This window comes from Canis lupus, chromosome 10 (assembly GCF_011100685.1).
Source record: "Canis lupus familiaris isolate Mischka breed German Shepherd chromosome 10, alternate assembly UU_Cfam_GSD_1.0, whole genome shotgun sequence".
Taxonomy (NCBI): Eukaryota; Metazoa; Chordata; class Mammalia; order Carnivora; family Canidae; genus Canis; species Canis lupus.
Window position 1 is genome coordinate 42,703,941 of NC_049231.1, and position 26,461 is coordinate 42,730,401.

The following is a 26,461-nucleotide window of genomic DNA, read 5'->3' on the forward strand; positions in this document are numbered from 1 at the left end:
GTCATCTGCTGCCATTGGAGCTGCTTCTGGGTTTCCCACCGGAAAACCACAAAGGCTGGGAGGAGGCACAAAAACACGGCACCTTGGGCAGGTAAACCTCCTTGCTTGCTGATGTTTTGGGGATCTTCAATATATAAAGCCTTTCCTGAGAGATTGTTCACTGCAGTCACTGAGGAGTGATGACAATAAAAGGCCGAATTGCAGTGTGCCCATTAGCAGTTTGCTCTCTGTGGGGTGCACGATGACAAAATCTCCGGAAGCGAACCACTGGTCTGACCTCAGTAACATCAGAATTGAAGTTTGCACTTGGGCAGTCTTTCCAAGAGGAGTCCTCCCAAAAAGGGCTCAAATATTTTTTAACGAAAAAAAAAAAAAAAAAAAAAAAACTGGCGAACCTGAGACATCTGGCCTTAACTGAGTAGTAAATACCTTTCTACATACTTTACGGTATACTTGCTGAGTCCAGGACTGCCAGAACCATAAAATAATAGACTTTGAAGAACAGGTGTGTTCCCACTTGGATGAAATACCTAGGGTAACCAAATTCCCCAAGAGGATAGCTTAATTGGCAAATCTCTTCTTTTGAGAACATTAAAATTTATTTGCTCAGTGAAGGCTGAGATTAAATCAGTATGTGTATGCTACTAACTAGAATTTGAAGTAATTATATGTTTGGTTAAAAGCAGTTTCTTTGAGCTCAGCACACTTTGTGATTTACAAAGCACAGGATGCTGGCCTGAGCCAGTGAATCTTCTGTATAACCTGTGCTGTTTCTGTGATGCAACAACTAATTAGAAAAGCCACCTACACCTTTCCCAGTTAATTTCGTTTTTGAAGTTTTAAAAAGACAAGCATTTCACTTTAAAAAATGCTAAGGTGTGGGATTCCTGGGTGGCGCAGCGGTTTGGCACCTGCCTTTGGCCCAGGGCACGATCCTGGAGACCCGGGATCGAATCCCACGTTGGGCTCCCAGTGCATGGAGCCTGCTTCTCCCTCTGCCTGTGTCTCTGCCTCTCTCTCTCTCTCTGTGTGACTATCATAAATAAATAAAAATTTAAAAAATAAAAAATGCTAAGGTGTAATTCTAGTTATAAAAGTGAAATTTCTACAATATCATCACTAGCCATGCATCTAGAGATTGACCTTTATTCTAAGAGTAAGTATAAAATAAGTTGTAAATTGAAGAAGGTATGTGGATCACATTAAGAATAAAAAAGTCCGGGCAGCCCCAGTGGCTCAGCGGTTTAGCGCTGCCTTCAGTCCAGGGCCTGATCCTGGAGACCCGGGGTCGAGTCCCACGTCGGGCTCCAGCATGGAGCCTGCTTCTCCCCCTGCCTATGTCTCTGCCTCTCCCTCTCTGTGTCTCGAATAAATAAGTATCTTAAAAAAAAAAAAAAAAGAATAAAAAAGTCCCTTCTTTTTCATGAAGTATAGGCTGAGAAGCCTGGGAACACCAGTATTTCTGCGGGCTTTTGACTGCATAGGTATTGGATCCCAGAATTATAAGTGCTTTTGAAAGCATCTTAGAGATTTCCTAATTAGAACAGTAGTGATTGCGTAAGAACAGACAGATTAAAGTGAAACCAACAAAATGTCTTAGTAGGTAGAGGGTGCAAGAATTTTAAAGAATTAAAGTTCTGGCCATGCATTAATTTTCCAGATATCATTAACATGTTATCTTAATGGGGTGCCTGGGTGGCTCAGTTGCTTAAGTGTCTGCATTTGGCTCAGGTCATGATCCCAGAGTTCTGGGATCGAGCCCCACATCGGGCTCCCTGCTCAGTGGGGAAACCTGCCTCTCCTCCCTCTACCTGCTGCTCCCCACCGCTTGTGCTGTCAAATGAATAAAGAACATCTTTTAAAAAATATATTATATGAAGGTGCTATTACTCAGAGTATTTAAAATAGGTACATGAGGGGCACCTGGGTGGCTCAGTCCATTAAGCATCCAAATCTTCATCTCCGCTCAGATCTTAATCCCAGAGTTCTGTATTCAAGCCCTCTGTTGTGCTCCACACCAAGCGTGGAGCCTACTTAAAAATTAAAAAAAAAAAAAAATAGGGATGGGATCTATTATTCTTGGGAATGTAAACCATTACAGAATGTATTAAGTAGTGGTACATGCCGCTTAAGTTTGTGGCAGTAGGGGCGCCTGTATGGATTGGTCAGTTGAGCATCTAACTCTTTTGGCTCAGGTCATAATCAGGGTCATGAGATTGAGCCCTGAGTTGGGCTTCCTGTACTGCGGCAGTCTGCTTAAGACTTTGTCCCTCCCCCTGCTCTCTCACTCTAAGTCTTTAAAAAAAAAAAAAAGTTTGTATAAGTGTGTACTCTGTAAGAAAGGTGCATGACAACCATTTCTTTAAAGTTGTTTAAATGTATAAACAGTTAAGCTGTTTGAAACAGTTTTAGCTTAGAGTCCCAATTCATTTCTTTGTGAACGATCTTTTATTTCTATCCTAAGATGTAACTTAATACTGTCATTTTAACAGGTGATTTTGAAGATATTACAGCTAGAAACTCAGAAAATCCAGAGAATTCAAGATGTGTTGTTTTTAATATGGCAGTATATTGAACTACACTTAAAAGTTGATTACAGTTAACTGAATCCCAGGATTATAATTTATTTCAGGTAAACTTTCTTCTACTTTTAAAAATATTTAATGAAGAACTTTTTGTTGGTGTTGTAAATGTAAACCTGACTTTTTTATAAAATGTTCCCTAAATATTACTAGTCTTTGTAAGCAATTTAGACTTCTAAATCTTCCCTCTTTCAAGTAAACACCAATAGTGTGATCTTGAAATGATTAGCAGTACTCCGTACTCAGTCTATTTATTTGCAAAGTCCATGTTCGTAAATTTGCCTACTGAAATTTATCTGTAACCCCAAAATCAGGATGTGCAGTGCTTTTGTGTTTGTGGACACATACAGTGTGGTGAAAATTCTGAGGCATCTGACACACTTCCAGTTGAGGTTGAACGAGAGGACAAGGACACTTTGCCTTCTTGTTTCAGCTCCCAAATTGTCAACACTGTGTCCTTTTCCACAGTGTACATTTTCTAAAATTTTATACCTTAGTGATTTCACAGTTTAAAATGGCCCCCAAGCATAGTGTTATCTGTTGTTCTCAGCACAGGAAGGCTGTTATCAGCCTTATAGAGAAAATACATGTTAGATAAGTTTTGTCCAGGCACAAGCTACAGTGCTGTTGGCCATGAATTTGAGGTTGTCAGAGAATCAGTAGGTCCCGGAGCTGAGTTTGGGTTGCTTCCAACAGTGGTCCCAACTCCGCCATTCCAAAAAAGTATCTGCATAATGAACGGTTTCTTTTCCCAAACCAAGTATGTAAAACAGTGATGTCTACTTTTAGGTATGGAGAGAAATCAAGGTTGTTGCTAGCATTTTGTATGTTTAAAGGCATTCCTCTGTTACACTGGCTTGGGTTATTTCCTTTAAGCAAGTTATTTACAAATCTCTTACTTTCATAAGAACTAAGAGTACTGCTGTTTTGCCAATATTGTAAGATTAGAACTTATTTATGTTCCTCTTAAAATCACTAGGCTTGGTTTCCCTTTAACTTTTGCTGAGGGCTAAACTGGAAGGTAACTCCTGTTGAATTGATTATTTCCCTAGAAAGAATATGCTTTGAAAGTAACCTCAGTAAACTAATTTTTCATTTTCTTCAAGTAAAAAAATACACATCAGATAATATAGTTCATAAAAAACTTTAATGTAAGGCACTGTTGTCCAAAGTTAAATGAGGGATAACAGCCCACACGATGCCATCTGCCCCATCACAGGCAGCAGGTACAGTTCCCACTCAGGAAGAGATTTGACATGACAGTTCCTCAGTGGTGATACTATCTCCCAAAGCATGGACTAATAGTTTTCCTTAAAACAAAAAAGTAACTATCTTAGACTGATAACTGAAGAACAAACATCTTAAGGGGAAAAAACCCCAGAAAACCATATCAACTATTGTAGTCTTAAAAGAAGGTTTCTAAGAGTTCCCATGTTTGTAAGAGGTCCAAGAAATGCATGTCTTTTGTTGTCTAATAAGTCCCCATGACAAGAAAGGATTGTTAGAAGCATGTCCTTGGTTCAGACTGTGCTTAATGAGAAATAGGGGACTATATGCATAAATGGGTTGAAGGACCAAACTTCTATTTGCCACTTGATTCCAAAACATTCAGCTGATTTCACCTCAAGGGCAGTATGACAAATTCTTAAGAATGTCTTCATTTACTTTCATTAAATACTTTAATATAAGAACCTTAAGAAAACTGGATTCTTGATTTATTGGTAGCCTATAACTTGTGTTTTAACATTGCTCTACAGTGCTAAAGACCTTATCTACTGTCTTGCAGGAATTTTTTGGATAACCTTTACTCCTAATCATCAGTAAGACACTTCCAAGTTCTTACCAAAAATCCATCTCCAGGAGTGAGTCATCCAGGAAAGGAAAATTTTGCTTTAAGTAGATAAAGTGGTGTTTATATGCATTAGGCCAAGCAATCCACTCAAGGTTCTAACAGTTTTTAAAAATTAAGTCACAATACAGCTGAACAAGGAACGTGGTGGTTCTGATGAGGTATTATTTTGACATTTTGGTCTCAGAAGGTGTTTCTCCAGTATCCAATGTCTTCAACAACCGGAAAAGGCCAGCAGCTTCTCGTATCCTACTGAATTCAATACAGAATGCCTGCACTTCTATAAACAAGTCCTGCACATTAATAATTTTGTTTCGGATCAAGGACTGGAGAAAGACACACACAAGACGAACCAAACGATTCTGAAAAAAAGAAAGCCAGTTTTAGTGTATCCATTTTCTTGGCAGGTATTTATAAAATTTACAATTACAAAAATTTCTGTTACTTACCTGCATGTATTTGTCCTTAATTTGTTCACAAGTAGAGATGCAATTTGATATATAAAGATGAATAAATTCAGGAGGTAGATCAACAGCAGTAGTTAGTCTGTTTCATAAAGTTAAAAAGTTAGGGCTGTTAAACACTGTTAATTATATTTTATGGTTACTTATTTCTAACTTAGGATCAGTTACCTAGTTGTAAACATATTTATGTAAATGAGCCTGAGCCATTCTGCTTGTTAATAAAGGGGATTTCCATTTTTAAGTCTATACTTAGCATTACACATGGTAATTACTCATTTTTTTAAAAACATTTCTGTGTGTCCTCGGTTGAATCATAATTCAGTTAATGGTCTTCAAGCTCTCATAAGTAACATTTACTAAACCCCGATTATGCCTAAGTGCTATACGCAAGATGGTATATCTGAGAAGGAGGTATAGTTTAGTAAGTAAATAGTACACTATATATAGCTAAATGGTAAAATGAGGGGTTTACAAGAAGCAGTATAAATGAAAATATGGGAAAAGCCTTGAACTGGAACCTAGAAGTGTTCCTTATAACCTAGTGGATGCTAGGAGGAAAAATCTTGGAATCTGGGATTAGTATGGTACATTTAGGAACCTGGTGATAGAGACCCAGACAGAAGGCATGGTGGCATATTAGAATCTTGTAAAGGAAAGCTGGTATTCTCCAAAGGATTCTGTGGGATAGGAATTCCATGTTCAGATAAAGGGATACTATGCTACCTATATAGTATGAATTTCCAAAAGAAATGTGACTGTAGAACCTTTTTCCATAAGGCACTGAGGAACTAGTGCTCCAAGGAATAGTGGTGTGGTCACTTGAGATGGGGGGTGGGGAGCATAAGCAGACTTTGTCCTTTAAATTATTCTCTAGAAACAATAATATTGATAAAAAAGATGTGGTTATTCTTGGACTAAATCTGGTGAAGACAATAATGCTGTTAAGAATGTAGTGAAGGGGGAAGAAGCAAGCACTCAGAGGTAGCTCAATCCAAGGACTGAACCGGAATGAAGACCCTGAAGGAAGTGGGTGGGAGTCTTCACCGAAGGGGAAAGGCTTGAGCAGAGAATGCATAAGTGAAGTATACTTTCAAAAAGCAGGTAACCAGTTTTGCCAGTGACAGAAAGTAAGGTTGAAAAGACCACTCTCCTGTACACATACTTGTGATCACCCAGCTTCCAGCCAGGCGAAGCCAGGCTTTTTCTCACTGGCTGGTAAGCTTAAATGGACATGGTCTTTAGCAAAATTTCAAGAAGGTTTAAAAAAAAAATCCCTGCCTTAAAGTCTGTTGCAAGTTTTTCCCTTCTGGCCAGTTAGCGTCTATATTATACCCCACATACACACACACACACACACACACACACACACACACACACACACACACACATCTGATTGAGTATAAACACTTACCGATTTACAACTTCCATTGAATGCAAGGACATGTCCATGTTGACCAGGACTGAAAAATACTCCGTGATCTGGCTTGACTGCATTAACTTCAGTAGCATTTCTATAGCAACTAGGGGGTTGTTTTCCACTAGGTCAGGAAGTTTGGCTGGAGTCAGGCCAATATGATAAACGAGTTTGGGGTCTTTTTCCAACTCACCCAGGAGCTAAATACAATCAAATTTTTAAAAAAAGAGGTTTTTGAGTCAAAAAAAATTGTCTGCATTGAACCAACTTCATAAATTTCTTCCTTCAAACCCATTATTATAATCATGTCTTGAACTGCAAAGACTATTTACAAATATGCTAATGATCTCTCCTCCTGGGCATTAAGCCAAACTTGGTATTGTCTGGTTGGATATAATGTCTGGATTATATAACAATATCATCCTTAACTCCTTTGTAGACCTTTTCTGTCCTCGGCTAGAACCAAAAAATAATTTAGTTGCCAACCAGCTCTCCAGAAAAGCACACACCACAGAGAACTGAGGAATAGGAGAAACAAGAGTACAGCCCCAGGTGGAGAACAAATGCTTGAGGAGAGAAGCAGGAAGGGAAGAGGGAGAGCTGCCCTGTTGCAGTCCCTCACTTTGCAGGATGATGCAGTTCAGGTCCTACTCAACTATGTAATTCAAATAGTTCTCTTCAAAAACATAAGTGCTTTTTCTTCAAAATTCTCCACACTTCCTCCCTACTGGCAAATACCACAGTGAACTGTTTCAGGAATGGCCTAGCAAACAAAGTGAACTACAAACACTGTAATCACAGGATCAAAAGTGAGATCTATCCTACCCCTCCTCTCCTAGAGTCAAAATCGTTCAAATAAGAGTTGATACATGTTGAATTATCAGTCTTTCCCCACCAGAGTAAAATGACTAGAACTGGAGAAGCAGAACAAAGATTCAGAGATCCAAGACTCCTTGGATGTAAAACCCTTCCTACTGCTGACTTCTGTTGACAGGGTCATTTAATTGGCCACTTAATGTGGAGGACTAAAGATAAGAAATGCTTATAAATAAATACCTGTGTTTGTTGAGGAGACGATAAGGGGCTTTTGAAGGCTTTGGCCATTATTCGCTTGATCTCCACACCAGTGCTATTCTTGACACACATTGATTTGTCCCATTGAATCGTATGGTCAGGCTCTGTTGGATTCAGCCAAGCCAGCTCATCCTCACAAATGTGGAGTGGAGGTGGTGGACGAATAAACTCTGGGCGGAAATGGCCTTTAATGAGAACAGGAATATTTGTTTCATTTAGTAAGCTAACATCTATACACATCTTTATAAAGGTAACATGATAAAACGCTCAAGACTTCAAAATCCAAGGCAGAGATGATTTAGAAATTCAGGGTTTTATTCAGAATACCAACAAAACGAAATATCAATAGAACATCATTATGCTAGACAGCAAATCTATTTTTCAAGAGAGAAAGGCACTACCATGATCTGGCAATTTTTAATTAAAGCATGATCACCACTCAGAAGCAAAGGATACAACTTCACATACTGGTAAAAGTTCTTATGGGAAAAATGAAATGCTATTTGATTCTGTTCATCCTACTCTTGGTTACCATTATTTTTATTCAGAGACCACTATTATTTGTAACTTTTTTCTTTGCATTTCATGAAATGGCAGGAAACAGAAAAGTATAGCTGCCTTTTGACATTTTCAAATGAATCCAGAGACTTTCATAAATCCCCTAATTCAAAAATCCTGTACTCCTGTTCATAAAACTATACAAGAAAATGCAGTGACTCAATACTTCAACTATTTTCTGAAACAGCATTGATTCCTAAGTTTAAAAACCCACTAAAATAAATACTGGCTGGGATTTTTATACCTCATTTTGGTTTCCACACAGGGCCCTAAGGTGGCCTATTCCAATCATGGATCCTAGCCCATGCCAAATTTGAGACTAGTTTATTGAGGTTTTCTAGCTAAGAATCATCAGTTTATCTTGAAATATCCTCTCTCTCATTTTTATCACCAGGACTAGCATCTCAATCTCTTTTCAGAGTATTTATAAAAAGATAAAAATTTTGACATTTTATGAGAAGTACTACTACTGTGATAAAGGAAACATTTCCGTGAAGTACAGATGCCTCATGTTAGCTAGATTCAGTATCTAATTGATTGGGGTTTTCACATACCTTTCTGGTGGCTCATGCAACAAAAGTTGTGCTTAAACAAATGTTAAATAAAAATCAGCATGTGCCATGGGCTTTCAGGCATACCTGTGACTGGATGAGACCTCAGTTATTAAGCCCATTTATGCCAAAGATGTGTTAATGGCATTAAAGTCATGTAAGTTTAAAATTCATGGTAACACTGTAATTTGGAGAACATTTTCCTTATTCTTAAGCATAAAGCATGCCTTCATCATTAAAACCACATAGAATACCATGAAACCAAAAGATGCAGCTATCGGATTTCATGTTCAGTAGGTGTTTTCTTTGAATTAAAGTAAATTAGGAACTATAATATTAGTAAAACTTTACAAGGGAGAAGGTAATGATAAGATTAATAAAGCACTAAAAAAGAAAAGGTAATACATTACAAGACTCCTTTTTGTAAAATCTATCTTCCAGAATGCTGCTGATAATAAAACATTTGGTATGTAATTTTATTACAGAAGAAACTAAACTGACCACCTCTACTCTGTTCTACTAGACGCTAGGAGGTTTTTCACTGAATTCAAGTCTAGGGAGCAACAAAAAATAACTGCTTTAGAAAACCAAGTCTCAGGGTATTGGTAAAATAAAACCCAAGTACATAAAATTGTATGTACCTACTTTCAATAGGCGGCTTTGGTCCACTGACTAAAGCTTCTGTGATTTGAGAGGCAACCGAGCTGTCAAATCCAGAATTTGAAGAATCTGGGTCCGGGTCACTGAGAATACTAGGGAAGCTAGCCTTACTTTGGGTTGGCAATTCAGACTGACGTTCTGAAAAAGGATAAAATAAGAGATATTTTTAAATTGAGGGTACCACAGGGCAAGAGAATAGACAAGCTACTAATTGGGAATATAAACAAAAGGCAAGATTCAATCTATGTTTTTGTATTGTCTTGTTTTTTTTTTTCCAAAAACTACAAATCAAGCAGCCAGCAGCAGCTATAGTCCGGCCTCTCAGCCAGCTGTGCTGGGGGCCACTCCTACCCCTTAGAGCACCCTGAGCCATTGCAGACCATTCACAACAAGAAGATACATACAGCCCACACAACAGATACCCCTACAGTGCCTGGTACTTGTGACCAAGGAGGATTGAGGTACTGGGCTCCTCAGGGCATTTTATTTTTTTCTTTTTTTAAAGATTTTTAAAATTTATTTATTCATGACAGACACAGAGAGAGAGGCAAAGACACATGCAGAGGGAGAAGCAGGCTCCATGCAGGGACTTGATCCCAGGTCTCCAGGATCAGGCCCTGGATTGAAGGCGGTGCTAAACTGCTGAGCCACCCGGGCTGCCCCTCAGGGCGTTTTCTATATAAGGCCACTATTTACAAGATGAGGAGACTTAACTGACATACCTACTACATAAAAACAAACAGACTCAGACAAAATGAGACAGAGGAATATGTTCTGAATAAAAAAACAACACAAAACCTCAAAAAAAGAACTAAGGGAAATGAGATAAGCAATCTACCTGATGAAGAGTTTGGGTAATGGTCATAAAGATCCTCACTAGAGAGAAAAGTGAATGAAGTCAGAACAGAGCTGGAGAATACAACTGAAATGAAAACTACACTAGAGAATCAACTGCAGATAAGCAGATAAAGACAGTATCAGTGATCTGGAAGACAGGGTAAAGGAAAGCACCCTAGCTGAGCAGCAAAAATATTAAAAAATTTTTAAATGAGGCTAGGTTAAAGAATTTCTTCTGTTCAAGTATAATGTTTGCATTATAGGGAAACTCAAAAGAAGAGGCAGAAAACATTTGAAGAAATAATCACTGAAAACTTCCCTAACCAGGGAAACAGCCAGGTACAGGAAGCAGATAGCCCCAAGAAGGTCCACATCAAGACACATAATTAAAATGTCAAAAATTGGGGCACCTGGGTGGCTCAGTGGTTGACTGTCTGCCTTTGGCTCAGGGTGTAATCCCGGGTCCTGGGATCGAGTCTCACACTGGGCTCCCCACAGGGGCCTGCTTCTACCTCTGCCTATGTCTCTACCTCTCTCCTGTGTCTCTCATGAATAAATAAATAAAATCTTTTAAAATAAATACAATGTTAAAAATTAAAGATAAAAGAGAATCTTAAAAGCAGTGAGAAAAGGCACATAGTTACACAGGAAACCCCATAAGGCTATCTGATGTTCTTTCAGCAGGAACAGCAGGTCAGAAGAAAGTGGCATGATCTATTCAAAGTGCTAGGAAAAAAACATGAGAGTGCTTGCCCCAGCAAGGTTATCACTCAGAACTGAAGGACAGAGTTTATCAGACAAACAAAAGTTAAAGGAGTTTACCACCACTAAACTAGCCTTACGAGGGGCAGCCTGGGTGGCTCGGCAGTTTAGCGCCTGCCTTCAGCTCAGGGTGTGATGCTGGGGACCTGGGATCGAGTCCCACGTCGGGCCCTGCATGGAGCCTGCTTCTCCCTCTGCCTGTGTCTCTGCCTCTCTCTGTGTGTCTCATGAATAAATAAATAAAATCTTAAAAAAAATAAAATGTGGAACACAGGGTGTCGGGTGGGGAAGTAAAAATACAGTGCTTTCAGAATGTGTTCAAACTTAACCATTACCTTAGACTGGTATATACAAAGAATATTATATACGAATATCAGTAACCACCAGTCAAAAACCTAGAATAGATTCAGAAAAAAGGAAAAGAATCCAAGCCTAACACTAAATAAAGTCATCAAACATAAGGGTAGAGAGCAAGGGAAGAACAGAGAACTGCAAAAACACCTGGAAACAACAAAATGGCAAAAAGTATGTATCAGTGAATATTTACTTTAAAAATAAATTAAGTGCCCATTTACTTTTAATTCAAAAGGTATAGGGTAACTGGGTAAAAAGACAACACCTATTTATATGCTTCCTACAAGAGACACAAACATCAAACCCAAAGACAGACTGAAAGTGAAGGTATCCCATGCAAATGGACGGGGGGAAAAAGTTGGGTGGCAAGACAAACTAGACCTAGAGCCTAAAACCAAGACCGAGCCTAGCTGGCTCAGTTGGTATTGGTAGATGGGACTCTTAATCTCAGGGTCGTGAGTTCAAGCCCCACACTGATTGGGCTTGGAACCTACTAAGTACATACATATATATATATACATAGGGGCACATGGGTGGCTCAGTTGGTTAAGTGTCGGACTTCAGCTCAGGTCATGATCCCAGGGTCCTGGGATAGAGCCCCATGGCAGGCTCTGCACTCAGCTGGGAATCTGCTTCTCCCCTCTTGCTTTCATACAGCAAAGGAAACCATTAACAAAATGAAAACATACTGAACGGGAGAAACTATTACAAATTCTGTATATGGTAAAAGGTTAATATCCAAAATAACTCCTACAACACCAAAAAAAAAAAGGATTTAAAAATGGGCAGAAAATCAGAACAGACAGTTCTCTAAAGATATACAGATGACCAACAGACACATGAAAACAGGGACGCCTGGGTGGCTCAACGGTTGAGCGTCTGCCTTCGGCTCAGGTTGTGATCCTGGGGGTCCTGGGATCAAGTCCCACATCAGGCTTCCTGCATGGAGCCTGCTTCTCCCTCTGCCGGTGTCTCTGCCTCTCTCTCTTTCTCTCATAAACAAAATCTTGGGGGGAAAAAAAAGCCTTAAAAAAAAAATGGACTGACTTCAACAACCATTTAATTTAAAAAAAAAAAAAAAAAAAAGGTTGAATGGCCAATAAACCTTTGAAAAGATGTTCAGGGCAGCCCCGGTGGTCCAGCGGTTTAGCGCCGCCTTCAGCCTGGGATGTGACCCTGGAGACCCTGGGATCGAGTCCCACATCAGGCTCCCTGCACGGAGCCTGCTTCCCCCCGCTGCCTGTGTCTCTGCCCCCTCCCCTCTCTGTCATGAATAAATAAAATCTTTAAAAAAAAAGTTCAACCTCACTGGTGGGGGTGTGGGGATCAGTCAAAACACAAGACACTATTACATACCCTTCAGACTGACAAAAATTAAGCCTGAAATCATCAGATGCAGAGAATGTCAGGTAATTTGCACACTGCTAATGGGAATGAAACATGGCACAGCAACTCTGGAAAACAATCTGCCACTAGCTAGTGAAGTTTTACATTTGCTTATCTCCCTAGAAAAAATATTTTCACATGTACTACCAGAATGAACATAGCAACATTATGTCCATTAATAGTAAAATGGGGGGGATCCCTGGGTGGCTCAGCGGTTTGGCGCCCGCTTTCGGCTCAGATCATGATCCTGGAGGCCCAGGATCGAGTCCCGCATCGGGCTCTCTGCATGGAGCCTGCTTCTCCCTCTGCCTGTATCTTTGCCTCTCTCTCTGTGTCTCTCATGAGTAAGTGAGTGAAGTCTTAAAAAAGAAAAAAAAAAGTAAAATGGATGGAGAACTTGATATTCCATTGTATGAATGTCACAACAGCAATGAAAATCAACCACTACAATTCATCAGTATGGATTCACTTTACAATTAACACCCAAAAGAACACAACATGTTTCCACATATATCTCAAGTTGAAGAACATCCAAAGTTAAACTACAGGCATATATAAAGGTGAGGGCGATAAAGTAAATCCTGATTATCACAAAAATGAGGTTAGTGATGGGGGAGAAGGGGAGCAGCTAGGAAGAGAAACACACAAGGAGACTCTAGGTCCTGAAACATATTTCTTAACCTAGATGATGCTGCTCCAGGGTCACTTTATAATTCCTTAATACATGCAGATTTTATGAAACTACATATTTCAGATTTTGTAATTTTTTTAAGATTGATTGATTTATGATAGAGAGAGAGAGGCAGAGACACAGGAGGAGGGAGAAGCAGGCTCCATGCCGGGAGCCCGACGTGAGACTCGATCCCGGGACTCCAGGATCGCGCCCTGGGCCAAAGGCAGGTGCTAAACTGCTGAGCCACGCAGGGATCCCCAGATTTTGTAATTTTTAAAAAAGATCTTATTTATTTATTTGTGAGAGACACAGAGAGAGACAGAGAGACATAGGCAGAGGGAGACAGATTTTGTAATTTTGAAAAGACAGGGCTAAATTCCTGATTCCTTAAAGAGCTATCAGTGTTAATAAAAAAAAAAACAAACAAACATGGATTCAGTGGGAAAACTGTCAGACATGAAAGATGCCTTGTATCTATAACATGTTCAACTTCATTCATTTAATAGGAAAAATTCTAACTAAAATCATCCCAAGATGCTGTTTTCTCCTATTGCTAGCTAAAGTACAGAAAATGAACATACTCTTGACAAAAATATAGGAAAAATGTTTAAATTGGCACAATGTGTAGTAAAATAACAAGTACAGGTTATCTGGAATTTTTAATAAAGCCTCTGAAATATTGACATTGTTAATAGGGTAAAAAAAAAATGCCCCTTGTAGTTACTTTTGTATAACTTGTCTGCTTGTTTATTTAAAGTTAAAAAAAATGCAACTGCATCCTCCATAAATACACCTCTGGTCCATAGATCCTACTGCAAGACATGAATTGCAGGCCTCTGCAAAGGTGAATTTGTGTGTAGCCAGCTCCAGAGAAGATAAGTGTAGCACTTTTTTTCCCCCTGATATTTGTAAAAATGCATGGATTAGGACATCTTCAATCTGGGTAGGAGACAGCAAGTTTAGCCATTTTGCCAAGCTTTCTCGAGACTAACTCTAGCATATATTCCTTTCTGGGCTTGATATACTTTAAAACTTTCTCACAGTCGAACTCAAGTCATCCGAAGTTGCAAGGGAGATCAGACCTGATTCTCACGTTATTGAATACAAAGCAAAAGCCCTCAGAATATATATATCCCTTCTGAAGGTAAAATGACTGAAACTGCCTGTCACACCTCTGTACCCAGCTCTCATACAATCTTTCAAGAAATAATCATATTTTATTTCCGTAAGTAGATTATATCTAGCACTAGTGAATTAGCATTTCTGCATACCTTCAACCTTAAAAGTCTTAAAAAGATTTCTCGATTTCAGAAAATAAACATTGTTCTAATGTGATACTCAGGAGTTAAAAAGTGAGGGTCGGAATGTTCCAAGGAAAAAGCAGTTTATTGAACGATGTCACCTTGTATAAGAAACCAAATGTCACAGACGCATTAAGTCTAGTAAGAAGGATGGGGGACTGTCAAAATTAATACTGCAGCTCACTCAGTCACAAGGTGAAGGGTTCACAAATTTGCCCATATATTAGAATTTCCCTAATCAATCACTCTCAGTGCAGTCTAGCAAAAGGTGCCTCTTCTATCTTCCCTACTCAGAGAGGCTCTGACCATCCAGGTCAAGAAAGCTCCTATTTTCTATCACAACAGGCTTCTGCTTCAAGAGATCCCATTCATTTATATGCGTCCCACAGAAGGCGCCAAAGCAATCTTGAAACAGCAGGACAGGGGAACTTTCACACATCCTGACTTCAAAACTTACTACAAAGCTACTGTAAGCAAATGTGTGAAGTGAAATACAGACAGACAAAGCAGTGATCACTGAATAGAGAACCCTGAAATAAACCCTTCCATATAAGGTAGAATGATTTTCAACAAGGGTGCCAAGAGAAACCATGTGGGCTATTCAGGGTCCCCTAGGATTCCGTATGAATTTTACAATGGGTTTTTCCATGTCTGCAAAACATATTGTTCAGATTTTAATAGAAATTGCATTGAATCTGCAGATCACTTTTTTTTTTAAACCTACTAAATTTTATCCAGCATTCTTCTTAAATTGAAAAAGCAATCAATTCAAGTGAAAACTCAGAGTGAATTTATATACCACATTAGCAAGGATCCAGTACTGAGGGTACATTTCTCATGGAAGTTATGAAGCTTTTAGCACAATTACAAAGACCTTCATTTTAAGTGGGGACCCTTAAAAAAAAAAAAAAAAAAAAAAAAGGGCCTAATGCTACTACACAAGAATACCCAAACCACTGATTGCTCCTTACCAGCCAAGGCTAGCTGAAGCCCACTAATATCCACAGACTGGCCCATGTTTCCAACGTCCATCAATGCAATCTGTCGAGGTGTCTTCTTGAAGAGTTCTCTTGGGGGTGCCAGCATTAGCTGGGAAAGAAAAAACTTTTCTGGTGGAGTTATAGGAGGTAAAAATCCTGTAAACAAAAATGTATAACAATTTCTCCAATGGTTATTTTTAAAAATTAACTTGACTCTGGTAAAATTAGCATTTGCTGCTTGCCATTTCCACTCACATATTTTTAAAGACAAAATTATTTAAGTTTCAGTTAACCAAATATATACATTTATGAAAATGCAATTAAATATACCACTTGAAATTCTGTGATTTGTGGCAATATCAAAAATGAAACTTAAATTTTTAACTATTAAAAGCTCTGTATCCAACATGCAAAGGCTAAAGCTTAAACATGCAAGCAAAAACAAATAAAAAAAGCTAATGCTCAGAAATGCTTTTTCTCCCTTGCTTCTGTGAGCAACTGTACAAGTTGAAGAGACCAGGAGCATCAGCAGCACAGGTACACATGTCACACCTGCTTCAGTGCACAGTACAGCCACAAAAATCCCCCAGTGCTGACTGCTGTTCCTGTCTGTCACGTTCCGTTGCTCAACAAGCCTCATCTGTCCCACAGCAGCACTGTTGCCAGACTCTGTTCCCCTCATCTTCATCTCCCCTCCTTTCTTGTCTAGACTCCAGGACAGCCTTCCTCACTTTCCCAGCTCCGAGTTTGGACTCCTGCCCACCTATCACCCACAGTCCACACTCCCACTTACCACTTAAGTTATATTTCTAGGTACGAATCTCACATTACTTAACCTGTTTACACAGAATTAAACCCCAAATTCTGCACCATGAGATCATAATCTAGTTCTGACCCACTTTCCTAATCTCATCTCTCGAACTCCCCTCCAACCCACACATCCTACACTCCAGTTACACAAAATCTCCCAGGTTCTCAGACTGCTGATTTCAGAACATCCAATATACCCAGTTCTTTAAAAACACCTGACAGGGCCACACCCTTCCCTCATACACCCCATATCCCACCCCTAACCAAGATCCAGCAAAAACCTCACTCCCTCTAAGAACCTCTCCAGCCACACAGGTGGTTGGTCGTCTGTGCCACTGGGCATTTCGTATGTGACCTCTAGTACAACCCTTACTCCACTGGGTTATGGCTACATTTATGTCTCCTCAACCAGACCTCAAGCTTCTTGAGTGAAGAGAAGCTGTCTTATTTACATCTAGATATATTCTCAATCCTACCTCTGCGTCAGAATCACCTGAAAAACTTTAAAAATATATCCATTAGATGCTCACTCTAGACATACAATACAAGCCCCAGTATTGATATTCCCTGTTTTCCATTTAAGCACCATCCTTACTTCAATGAAAGTAATGATAATAGTGATTAACAGTTATTGTAAATACTTTTATTTCTCATAATAACCCTACCAGCTAGGAATTATTACTATCTGCATTTTACAAACAAAGAAACTGAGGCACAGAGAGGTAAAATAACTTATCCATGGAGTCCTCCCCGGACAGATTTGTGTTTACAATGCAGTCTATGGTCTGAATCTAGGTTTAGGCTCACGGCATTTGAAAGGGACCTAAGTCATCCTTCCCCTGCCTGAGCTGGCCTTCAGAATTCAAAGGGCTCTCTGAGTAAATCCCACGCTGTCCCCATTGTCTGCTAGGGGCCTCCTAGGCTGGTGGGCTTAGGCCTCCCAAGATATGTTGCATTACCTTCCGGGCATTCTCAAACGTAATGAAAGCCGCCTTGGGTACGAGTACCCTAAGGACATCTCATCCTACACAAAGTTTGCTCCTCTTACATAAGAGCAGCGCAATAAACCAACCACGAGATGCTTTAGATGGAGAGGAGATGCCAAGCATGAATGCCAACTAGCTTACGGGGTAGAAGCCCTCCAGTGCCACGAAAAACTTCTTGGTATCATCTCAAAACCCACTGCCTTCACCTTTTAACTCTGTATAGTGACCCCTACCTAGACAGTGCTCTTTTTCCGACGGTCTAGTACCGGAAGATCACACTTTCCCACCTCTGTCTGCTTCCCCCACTACATGGGGCTTTGTCTCACTAATCACCACCCCCTCTGTGCCTTTCTCCTTTCCTGGCTGAGCCTTCTCCCAAAGTCAAGTCTCATAAAGCATCTCTTTGGATGAATGAATGAGTGAACGAGTGAATGAATATAACTAACTAACTAAGGAGGCGGCCTCGAATGAAACCCACTGATCCGATCTCACCGGCACTGCACAAATCTACATTTTCCATAATGCCCGGCAGTCCTGCGTGTTCTAAGGTAGGCCGCGAATCTGCGACGACCTTCTACCCTCTGCCCATCCCATTATCCAGGGCGGGACACGCAAGAGACCGACGACGGCGGCTGCCAAACCGTTAAGCGCCGCTTAGTATCTATCTCGGCCCGACAACTCTTCGGGCTCTGGGCTTCATCTGGTCGACGGACACCTCAGCGCGGGAGCAGAGGGTCTTAGCTACGACCGAGTCACACGCCAGGCGGGCTTCACGAGAACGGGGTGCGCCCGGGGGGCTAACGCTCCGGGCCGCGGCCCCGGGTCCGTGGGCAGCTCCCGCGTCTCCGCTCTTCGGCCGAGCTCGCCCGGGCGCAGGCGGAAAGCGCCCAAAGCCTGCCCAGCGCACGCCTGGGCTCCGGGGAGCGGCGCGCCGCGGGCGTACCTGAGAGCGGCGGCCTGTCGGGCTCCTGGCCGCCGCGGGCGGGCGGCGCGGGGTTGAGCAGGTGCGCGAAGCTGGCGGCGAAGGGGTTGGCGGCGAGCGGCTCGGTGCGGTACATCTCCCAGAGCAGGTAGAGCGCGGTGAGGCGCTGCGCCGCGCTGGGCAGCAGGTCCGGCTGCTGCAGCAGCATGACGAGCACCGAGCCCAGGCGGAAGTGGTCGGCCTTGCTGAAGTAGTGGTGGAAGGCGGTGGACAGGCCCTCGAAGGTGCTGCCGCCGCCCGCCTCCTCCGAAATGATGCTCAGCAGGCTCGAGAGCTCCTTCGGGGTCAGGCTCATCCTGCCCGCGGGGCCCCCCGGGCCTCCACTGCCCGGCCCGGGGCCGCCTGCTCCGCCTCTGCCGCCGCCGCCGCCGCCGCCGCCGGAGCCGGAGCCTCCCGGGCCGCTCCTGGACGCCGATCCCGCCGCTTCCCGGGCACCCCTCTGCTCCGCGGCGGTGAGAAGCCGGCCAGACGCCGCGCTCACCCCGCCACCGGGCATCAACCTCGCCCGCCCGCCCCGCTTCCCGGCCGCAGTGGCCCTGGCGCCGGCTCGCCCCGTCCCCACGGCCGTAAAGCACGCCGTGACACGACAGCGTCGCAAACAAAACACGTCTGGGAAGCGGAGGGGCAGCGCGGAGCCGGAGCGCGGCGGGGAGCGAGGCCGCGGGGGGATCCGGAGACGCTGGGGGGCGGGGTGAAGCGGCCGGAAGTGGGGGGGCGGCCTCGGGCTGCGGGGGTCCTGCCGCGGGCGCGGGGGGCGGGGTCCGCGCCTCGACCCCAGGCGGACCTGCGCGGAGCCCCCGCGGCGGAGCCCGGCCGGGCGGGTGCCGGTGCCGGTGGAGCGGGGCCGCGGCGTCGTCTGCAGAAATGCGCCTGCGGTTCTACAGAGGTTTCTTAACGTAACGTACGTGACGCCTCATGATTTTAAAGTGTTTAAATGCGAGTAACTGGGGCAGCCCCGGGGGCTCAGCGGTGCAGAGCGGCCTCCGGCCCAGGGCGTGACCCTGGGGACCCGGGATCGAGTCCCGCGTCGGGCTCCCTGCGCGGAGCCTGCTTCGCCCTCGGCCTGTGGCTCTGCCTCTGTGTGTGTGTGTGTGTGTGTGTGTGTACACTCTCATGCGTGGGCAAATAAAATCTTAAAAAAAATAAAAATAAAAAATGCGACTAACTGGAACGAGGACCTTTCTCGTAGCCAAAGTTAATGTCCAGTCTTACCATCCTTTTTTGCACAAATGCAATCCTATTACACTTGACTTTTTGTACATGGTTATGTTAATGGGATTTTGAGAAAATGTTTCCAATAAATACTCAACAAAATTGTGCAACTTTTTTATCCTGCCTGCCCTGAGGCGCTGGTTCCAGCCCCAGAAGACGGCGGTCCGGGTTTGAAAAAAGCAAAAATACCGCCCCGGTGACTCCGGGCTGAAACCCAGTGGCTTTCCCCAGACTTGCCCAGCCCCTCCCTGGACCTACAGGAACCGAGGGGATTTCTCCAGCGATTTCCACCGGGCGGGCACGTTTGGGAAAGCCGGGCTGCGCTGAACAATGCTAGCAGCTCAAGAGTCATTTAGTTAAGTAAAAAAAAATTTTTTTTTTTTAAGATTTTACTTATTCATGAAAGACACACAGAGAAAGAGAGGCAGAGACACAGGCAAAGGAAGAAGCCGACTTCCTGCTAGGAGCCTGATGTGGGACTCGATCCCGATTCCTGGGATCACGCCCCAAAGCCGGAGGCAGAGGCTCAACCGCAGAGCCACCCCGACGTCCCTAGTTCAGTAAATTCCAAACCAAAACTGAAGGAGGAGAAACGGCTGGATCACCAGTGTGCCAATCATGAGGGCTTCTTCAGTTTACTGCTAGATTACCCACTAGAAAGGTCCTGCCAAGACCATTTATTTTTGTCTTAAGCAGAGCCCAACAATGGACTTGAACTCAGGAACTCGAGATCAAGACTTGAGCAGGCATCGAGAGTTGGGTGCCCAACTGACTGAGCCACCCAGGTGGCCCCAAAACCTTTCTAACAGCAGCGTACGTATGCTACACCTGGACTGTTGGGAAACTGATTTGAATTAGCTTGAAAATATTCTTTTTTTTTTTTTTTTTTTTTACTATGGTAAATAAACCTTATTGTATTTGAGCCGTTTTTCATTGTGGGGTCTATTTGTAATAGCTGTGTGTGTGTGTGTGTGTGTGTGTGTGTGTACATATACATACGTATACACAAATATGTAGTTTTGGAATGTAGGTGAGGTTTGGTGGGGTGAGGTCCAGAGCAGAGAACCAAGAAAGAATTCTTGAGACATCTTTGGTGCAAAATGGTGGTTTTATTAAAGCGTAGGAACAGGACCTGTGGGCAGAAAGAGCTGCTGCACCAGGGTTCTGAGGGGTGTTTAATTATATACTTGGGACTTGGGGGAGGTAAAGGAAAGGGAAGTTTCAAAGGGGCTTTCGTACCCTGAAGAAGACTCACGGATACTGGAGGCCTTGCCATTGTCAAGTTAAGGTTACTTTTCCCTCTAGCACCGCATTAACAATAAGACAGTTGGGAGCTTCCAGAAGGAATGTCACACATACCCCTCCCCGCAGTGAGGCGGGGGTGGGGGTTGTTTGCTGCGTATCAGCTTGTGCTTTGTCATTAGCTAGCCTTCTATATATATATATATATAACTATATATATTTTTTACTATTTTTTAAGATATTTCAAAATATTTGAACATATAACCCACCACCACCAAAAGAGCTAAATACTTTTCGTTCTGTAGGACCATTTTCTTGTTTTAAAGATTTTATTCATTAATTCATGAGAGACACACACAGAGAGAGAGAGAGAGGCAGAGACACAGGCAGAGGGAGAAGCAGGCTCCATGCAGTGAGCCTGACGTGGGACTCGATCCTGGGACCCCAGAATCTCACCCTGGGCCAAAGGCAGGCGCTTTGGGACTCGATCCTGGGACCCCAGAATCTCACCCTGGGCCAAAGGCAGGCGCTTAATTACTGAGCAACCCAGGGATTCCCTAAGCAGTTTCAATTGCACCTACAAAGACTCTATTTCCAAATAATGTCATAATCTGAGGTTCCACGTGGACACGAATTTGGGGGATTCTATTCAACTCAGTAAGCCTGAGGGGAGGAAAAAATTTTCCTTGGCCCATGGTTCTTCCAACTAGACTAATAATTGAATTTACATGAGACAGATCAACAGGAAGAAAAAAAACCCTCAAATTTTTATTACTTGGGCCCGGAGGCCCAATAATAAATTGAAACCTAAAGAAATGACCAAGGCAGGCAGTTTTCATACTTTCAGACAGACAATAAATGCATGAGGAACTGACAAGGCAAAGAAAATGACTTTGGGAGCTTCAGTGAGTAAGGAATTGGACACAGAGGTCGAGGTGGGGTAGTAAATTAGTAAAAAGTAACAAGCGGCGTTTGTACAGCCTTCTCGGCTCTAAATGTCACATCTCAGATGATAAGGGTGTCTCTTTACCTCCCAGTACAGGGAGGGTACTGGTCACAGGAAGGTTTCAGGGGGACAGAGGAGGGTCTGAGTGTCCTTCTTTTACAGGTTGCCTCTTAAATTTTATTTTAGGTGCACCTGGGTGGCTCAGTGGGCGAGCATCTGCGTTTGGCTCAGGTTGTGATCCCACTGTCCTGGCATCAAGTCCCGCCTGGGGTTCCCCGCAGGGAGCCTGCTTCTCCCTCTGCCTGTGTCTCCGCCCCCTCTGTGTCTCTCATGAATAAATACATACATACATAAAGCCCTGCTCTCTAATGCTTAAGGGAGTTTGATGACCTCGTGGTCAGCCACCTCCCCCCCCCAGCCCCATAACTGTCTGTGCGGTCTAGAATCACCCTCCCCCTACTGGAGAATCACTTCATCCTTTACAATAACCGACTTTACCATATAGTCAAAACATCCATATAGTCAAAACATACCATATAGTCAAAACATACCATATAGTCAAAACATCCCACCAAAACGGATTTAAATTCTTTCTAAAATGGATCACCTTTCCCTCTCTTTGGATGGAGTGCACAGACACAATATAACCCTGCCCTCATGATGCTCTGCTACAGTGATGACAAGGGCCAGTTAGGCATAAAGAACTATTTGCTCTATACAAAGTGTCCTCCGGTTGCTATACTTTTTTGAATTCTTGGGTCTGTCTTTTATAGTTTTTCTATTTCTTTCATCCCTGTTGTGTTGTCGTTATTCTCTCAGGAGAGTGAGCCTTGCAGTTGGTCAGACAAAAGTGGTGCAGCAAGAGGGCATCTGGCTGCTGGAAATTGGATTCTATGACGCTGGCTTAGAGACTTCTCAGGACACTTGCTGCTTCCTTGCTGAGCCGCAGGTAGCTGAGGTCAATGGACATTTGGCTTTCCTGTCTGAGCTAAACTCTTGCCAGATGTTTGCATCTGTTTTCATCCTTTTGTAGAAATTATCTTGCTTTGGGGGCACCTGGCTGGCTCAGTTGATTAAGTGTCTGACTTTGGCTTAGGTCTTGATCTCAGGGTCCATGGATTGAGCCCCACATTAGGCTCATTGCTCTGTGGGGAGTTTGCTTCTCCCTCTCCCTCTGCCCCTCTCACCACCTCGTGCTCTCTCATAAACAAACAAGCAAACAAATAAATAATATAAATATAAATATATTTTAAAAAATAGATGAATGATTGTCAGATTAGGGGTGGTGGTTGGGATGGAGAGGCAGAGAGATGGATGTAATGCTAATGGAACAGTTCTGTATGGTAACTGTGAAGGCTATACAAGTGTACATGGGTGATAAAATTGCACAGAACTATACACATACATTGTAAGTGCTAAAAGTGCTAATTTCCTAGTTGTGATTATGTTTTACAGTCACACAAGATGTTACCACTATGGGAAACTGGGTGAAGAGTACATGGGAACTCTCCCCACGTATTATTTTGTAATTTCCTGTGAATCTGCAATTATTTCCTTTTTTCTCTTTTAAGTAGGCTCCACGCCCAGTGTGGGGCTTGAACTCATGACCCTGAGGTCAAGAGTTGCATGCTGTACCAACTGAGCCAGATAGGCACCTCTTTTTTCTTTTTCTTTTAAGTAGGCTTCCAATTATTTAAAAATAAGGTTAAAAAATATTTAAAAATATATAGCAACATTCCTATGGTGTAATGCTCAATGCCAAAAGCAAATAAAGGTGGTATGTATGTATACACACACACACTTAAAGTGGTAAACAGTGGTTTTCTTTAGATGGATACCTGTTTTTCTTTTTACATTCATGTGACTTCCAAATAAACATGCATTATTTTTTTTTTAATTTTTATTTATTTATGATAGTCACACAGAGAGAGAGAGGCAGAGACACAGGCAGAGGGAGAAGCAGGCTCCATGCACTGGGAGCCCGACGTGGGATTCGATCCCGGGTCTCCAGGTCTCCTGGGCCAAAGGCAGGCGCTAAACCGCTAAACCGCTGCACCACCCAGGGATCCCAACATGCATTATTTTTAAGGTGGAAATAATCTTATTGAAAGACAGAAAACATCACTTGTAAGTGTATGACTGGGATTTGTTCTCTTTTACTCAAACACCTGCCGATGTGTTTCTTCCAGGAGTGTCTCGCCTTTCCCAAACTGAAAGGAATGCCACATGTCCCTTCCACTTTGTTCTGCCTCGGGAGACGTGGCTAGCTCCCTTCCAGGTTGTGGACAGCTGCTTCAATCCACTTTCCACATGGAACTCCAGGAAACACGAGGCAAAACAGTCTAAGTCTCCCCGTGGTGCGGCCTCATAGCTCTTGTGGTTAGTTTTTCTTAGCCCTTTTGTGTGGTTCTTTCAGAAAAAGACAGAGAGAGGCAAAACAGAAAGAGGCAGCTTCAGTGGGAACTTTCAGTTTTCTGCCCATGAGCTGAATAGTCACCTCCTGTGAATACAGTAGCATCAGAAAGCTCTTTCCATTTTTTGATTCTCCCTCAAAGCCCTTTCATATTCTGCCTGTGGTCAGACATTTTTTGAGGTTTCTTCTCAATTCAGGGCATTCAAACCACTTGACCAACAATGTCAGAAAAGCAGGAAGCCAGGTAGGTAAGTGCTAGCTTCAGAGTCAAGTTCAAGCCCTGCTGCTGTGGAGCAGCTCACAGACACCTGCCAAGCCCATTTGTGTGCCTGCTGCCCAGCTGGGGCTACACTGTGAGTGAGACCAGGTCCCTGCCCTTGAGGAGCTTTTAGGCTAGATGAGGCGAAGCTTAGTCTTTCCTCTGCTTTGTACCTTTGGGCAAGTTGTTGACTGCTTTGAGCCTCAGTTTCCCCTTCTGGGTAACAAGAAAAATCCACAGGGAAGGAAGCTGTTCTCTGGGTCTCCCCCTGAGTCCTCTTACCTATCCTGAGAAAGAAGAGAAAAAAGTTCAGTTCATTTGTTTTTTAACAAAAAGATTGTATTCATTTGTTGAGAGACAGAGAGAGAGTGAGCCAGCATGTGCAGGCGGGAGGAGGGGTAGAGGGAGAGAGAGTCTCAAGCAGACTCCATGCTGAGCACAGAGCCCAATGTGGGGCTCGATCTCACTACCCGGAGACCCTCATGACCCCAGCCAAAATCGAGTTGGACACTTAACCAACTGACTCACCCAGATGCCCTAAGTTGGGTTTATTTTTAAAGAATTAATCTTTCTGAGACTCCTGAGTGGCTCAGTGATTGAGTGTCTGCCTTTGGCTCAGGTCATGATCCCAGGGTCCTGGGATCGAGTCCCACATCGGGCTCCCCACAGCCCTACCTCTGTGTCTCTGCCTCTCTGTGTCTCTCATGAATAAATAAATAAAATCTTAAAAAAAATCTTTGTGAATTTTTCAGCATGAAACTGGCTTCAGGGGCAACGCCGGTGGCTTAGCGGCTTAGGGCCCCTTTCAGCCCAGGATGTGATCCTGGAGACCCAGGATCGAGTCCCATGTTGGGCTTCCCGCGTGGATCCCTCTGCCTCTTTCTCTCTGTGCTTCTCATAAAAAAAAAAATAAAATAAAATAAAATAAAATAAAATAAAATAAAATAAATAAAATAATAAAATAAATAAAATAAAATAAAATAAAAAATAAAATAAATAAAATAAAATAATAAAATAAAATAAAAAAATAAATATTTTAAAAAATAAAAAAAGAAACTGGCTTCACTGTTTACCTTCTCCAATTAAACTTTCACTTTAATCTTTCGATGACCTCAACACAACACATGGGACATGAAATCGGGTATCAAGCCTATGAACACCCCTTTTGTTCATTCAGCAATAAACGATCCTGTTGAAGAGAGCTGGCAGTGCCATTCATTCATGGCAACAACGGGAGTGAAAGCAGCAACAAATTGTAAATTGTAAGTTAAAAGCTCAAAAGGGGAAACGAATGAAGAACTAAGTGGTCATTGCTCTCATTTCCCTGTTGTAGATAATTCCAAGACCTTTGCCTTTGTTTGCGTATAATTGTACAGGAACAGGAACTCATGCCCAAGGATAATTAAGTATGAGCTACAGGGCAGGTCCTTTGGCATTTGGAGGGGGACAGCGAGACAGGATTGTCATGATCTCAGTCTATTGGGAAAGGAGCATAAAGGAAACAGCCTTGCGTCCGGGGTAGCACGGAGTCTCGGTTAAGAACACGAGACCCGAGGCCAGCTGGCGGGGCTCGAGACCCACTCCAGTCACCAGCTTCGTGAGGGGAGCTCTGAATGTGTTCTCGCATTTATGAGGGACAGGGCTAATAGTACCAACTTTCAGGGGGTTCTCGCAAATAAGTTAGTGACCATAAAGCCTTGGCACAGTGCCTAGCACACAAAACCCTGGCCCCCGTAACATTTAAAATCATGTTCATCCAGAGGCAAACCAGGAGAGACTCTTAACTCTCGGAAATAAACTGAGGGTTGCTGGAAGGGGGTGGGGAGGGGATGGGGTAACAGGTGATGGGCATTAAGGAAGGCACTTGATGGAATGAGCACTGGGTGTTACATGCAGCTGATGGTTCACTAGATTTCTACCCCTGAAACGAATAACACACTGTATGTTAACGAATAAATTGAATTTAAATAAACATTTTTTAAAAATCATGCCTATCCAGGTCTTGGGATTCCTAGATCGCCCAGCATTCTCCATCTTCCAAATGCTACCTCGCTGTCCAGGAGCGTCCAGTTCTCCCTATCACAGACAAGCTGTTCTCAGATTCACTGGACTCAGAAATCTTTTATTCTTTTTAAAATGATTGAGGAGGGACACCTGGGTGGCTCA

At 42.8% G+C, this 26,461-nt stretch overlaps 1 protein-coding gene, 1 long non-coding RNA gene and 1 other non-coding gene across 6 annotated transcripts; 2 read left to right on the plus strand and 1 right to left on the minus strand.

Moving 5' to 3' along the window:
* Positions 1 to 168: 168 nt before the first annotated feature.
* On the plus strand, positions 169 to 283 carry LOC119873789. Its single transcript, XR_005366299.1, has one exon. It is a non-coding gene; the product is annotated as a small nucleolar RNA SNORD89 (small nucleolar RNA).
* A 3,427-nt stretch (positions 284 to 3,710) lies between these two features.
* CNOT11 (CCR4-NOT transcription complex subunit 11) lies at positions 3,711 to 18,734 on the minus strand. The gene is made up of 7 exons (XM_038550987.1): positions 18,185 to 18,734; positions 15,437 to 15,601; positions 9,138 to 9,290; positions 7,366 to 7,568; positions 6,307 to 6,509; positions 4,881 to 4,977; positions 3,711 to 4,793 (listed from the first exon to the last, which is right to left on the minus strand). The coding sequence occupies exons 1-7, from the start codon at positions 18,717 to 18,719 to the stop codon at positions 4,596 to 4,598; spliced, it is 1,554 nt and encodes a 517-aa protein (XP_038406915.1). The 5' UTR covers positions 18,720 to 18,734; the 3' UTR covers positions 3,711 to 4,595.
* Positions 18,735 to 18,989: 255 nt separating this feature from the next.
* On the plus strand, positions 18,990 to 25,197 carry LOC119873773. 4 transcript variants are annotated; one of them, XR_005365220.1, is made up of 4 exons: positions 18,997 to 19,124; positions 20,132 to 20,248; positions 22,443 to 22,572; positions 23,813 to 24,702. It is a non-coding gene; the product is annotated as an uncharacterized LOC119873773 (long non-coding RNA). The 4 variants fall into 4 exon arrangements; XR_005365219.1 differs by lacking the exon at positions 18,997 to 19,124 and adding an exon at positions 25,048 to 25,197 and having other exon boundaries at positions 19,268 to 20,248; positions 23,813 to 24,002; XR_005365218.1 differs by lacking the exon at positions 20,132 to 20,248 and having other exon boundaries at positions 18,990 to 19,124.
* Positions 25,198 to 26,461: the final 1,264 nt, after the last annotated feature.

Coding starts and splice junctions, on each gene's coding strand:
- CNOT11 (XM_038550987.1), bottom strand. CDS start 18,719: ATGCCCGGTGGCGGGGTGAGCGCGGCGTCTGGCCGGCTTCTCACCGCC. Junction 15,602..18,184: donor CGACAGGCCGCCGCTCTCAG/GTACGCCCGCGG, acceptor TTTTGTTTACAG/GATTTTTACCTCCTATAACT. Junction 4,794..4,880: donor TTAAGGACAAATACATGCAG/GTAAGTAACAGA, acceptor TCTTTTTTTCAG/AATCGTTTGGTTCGTCTTGT.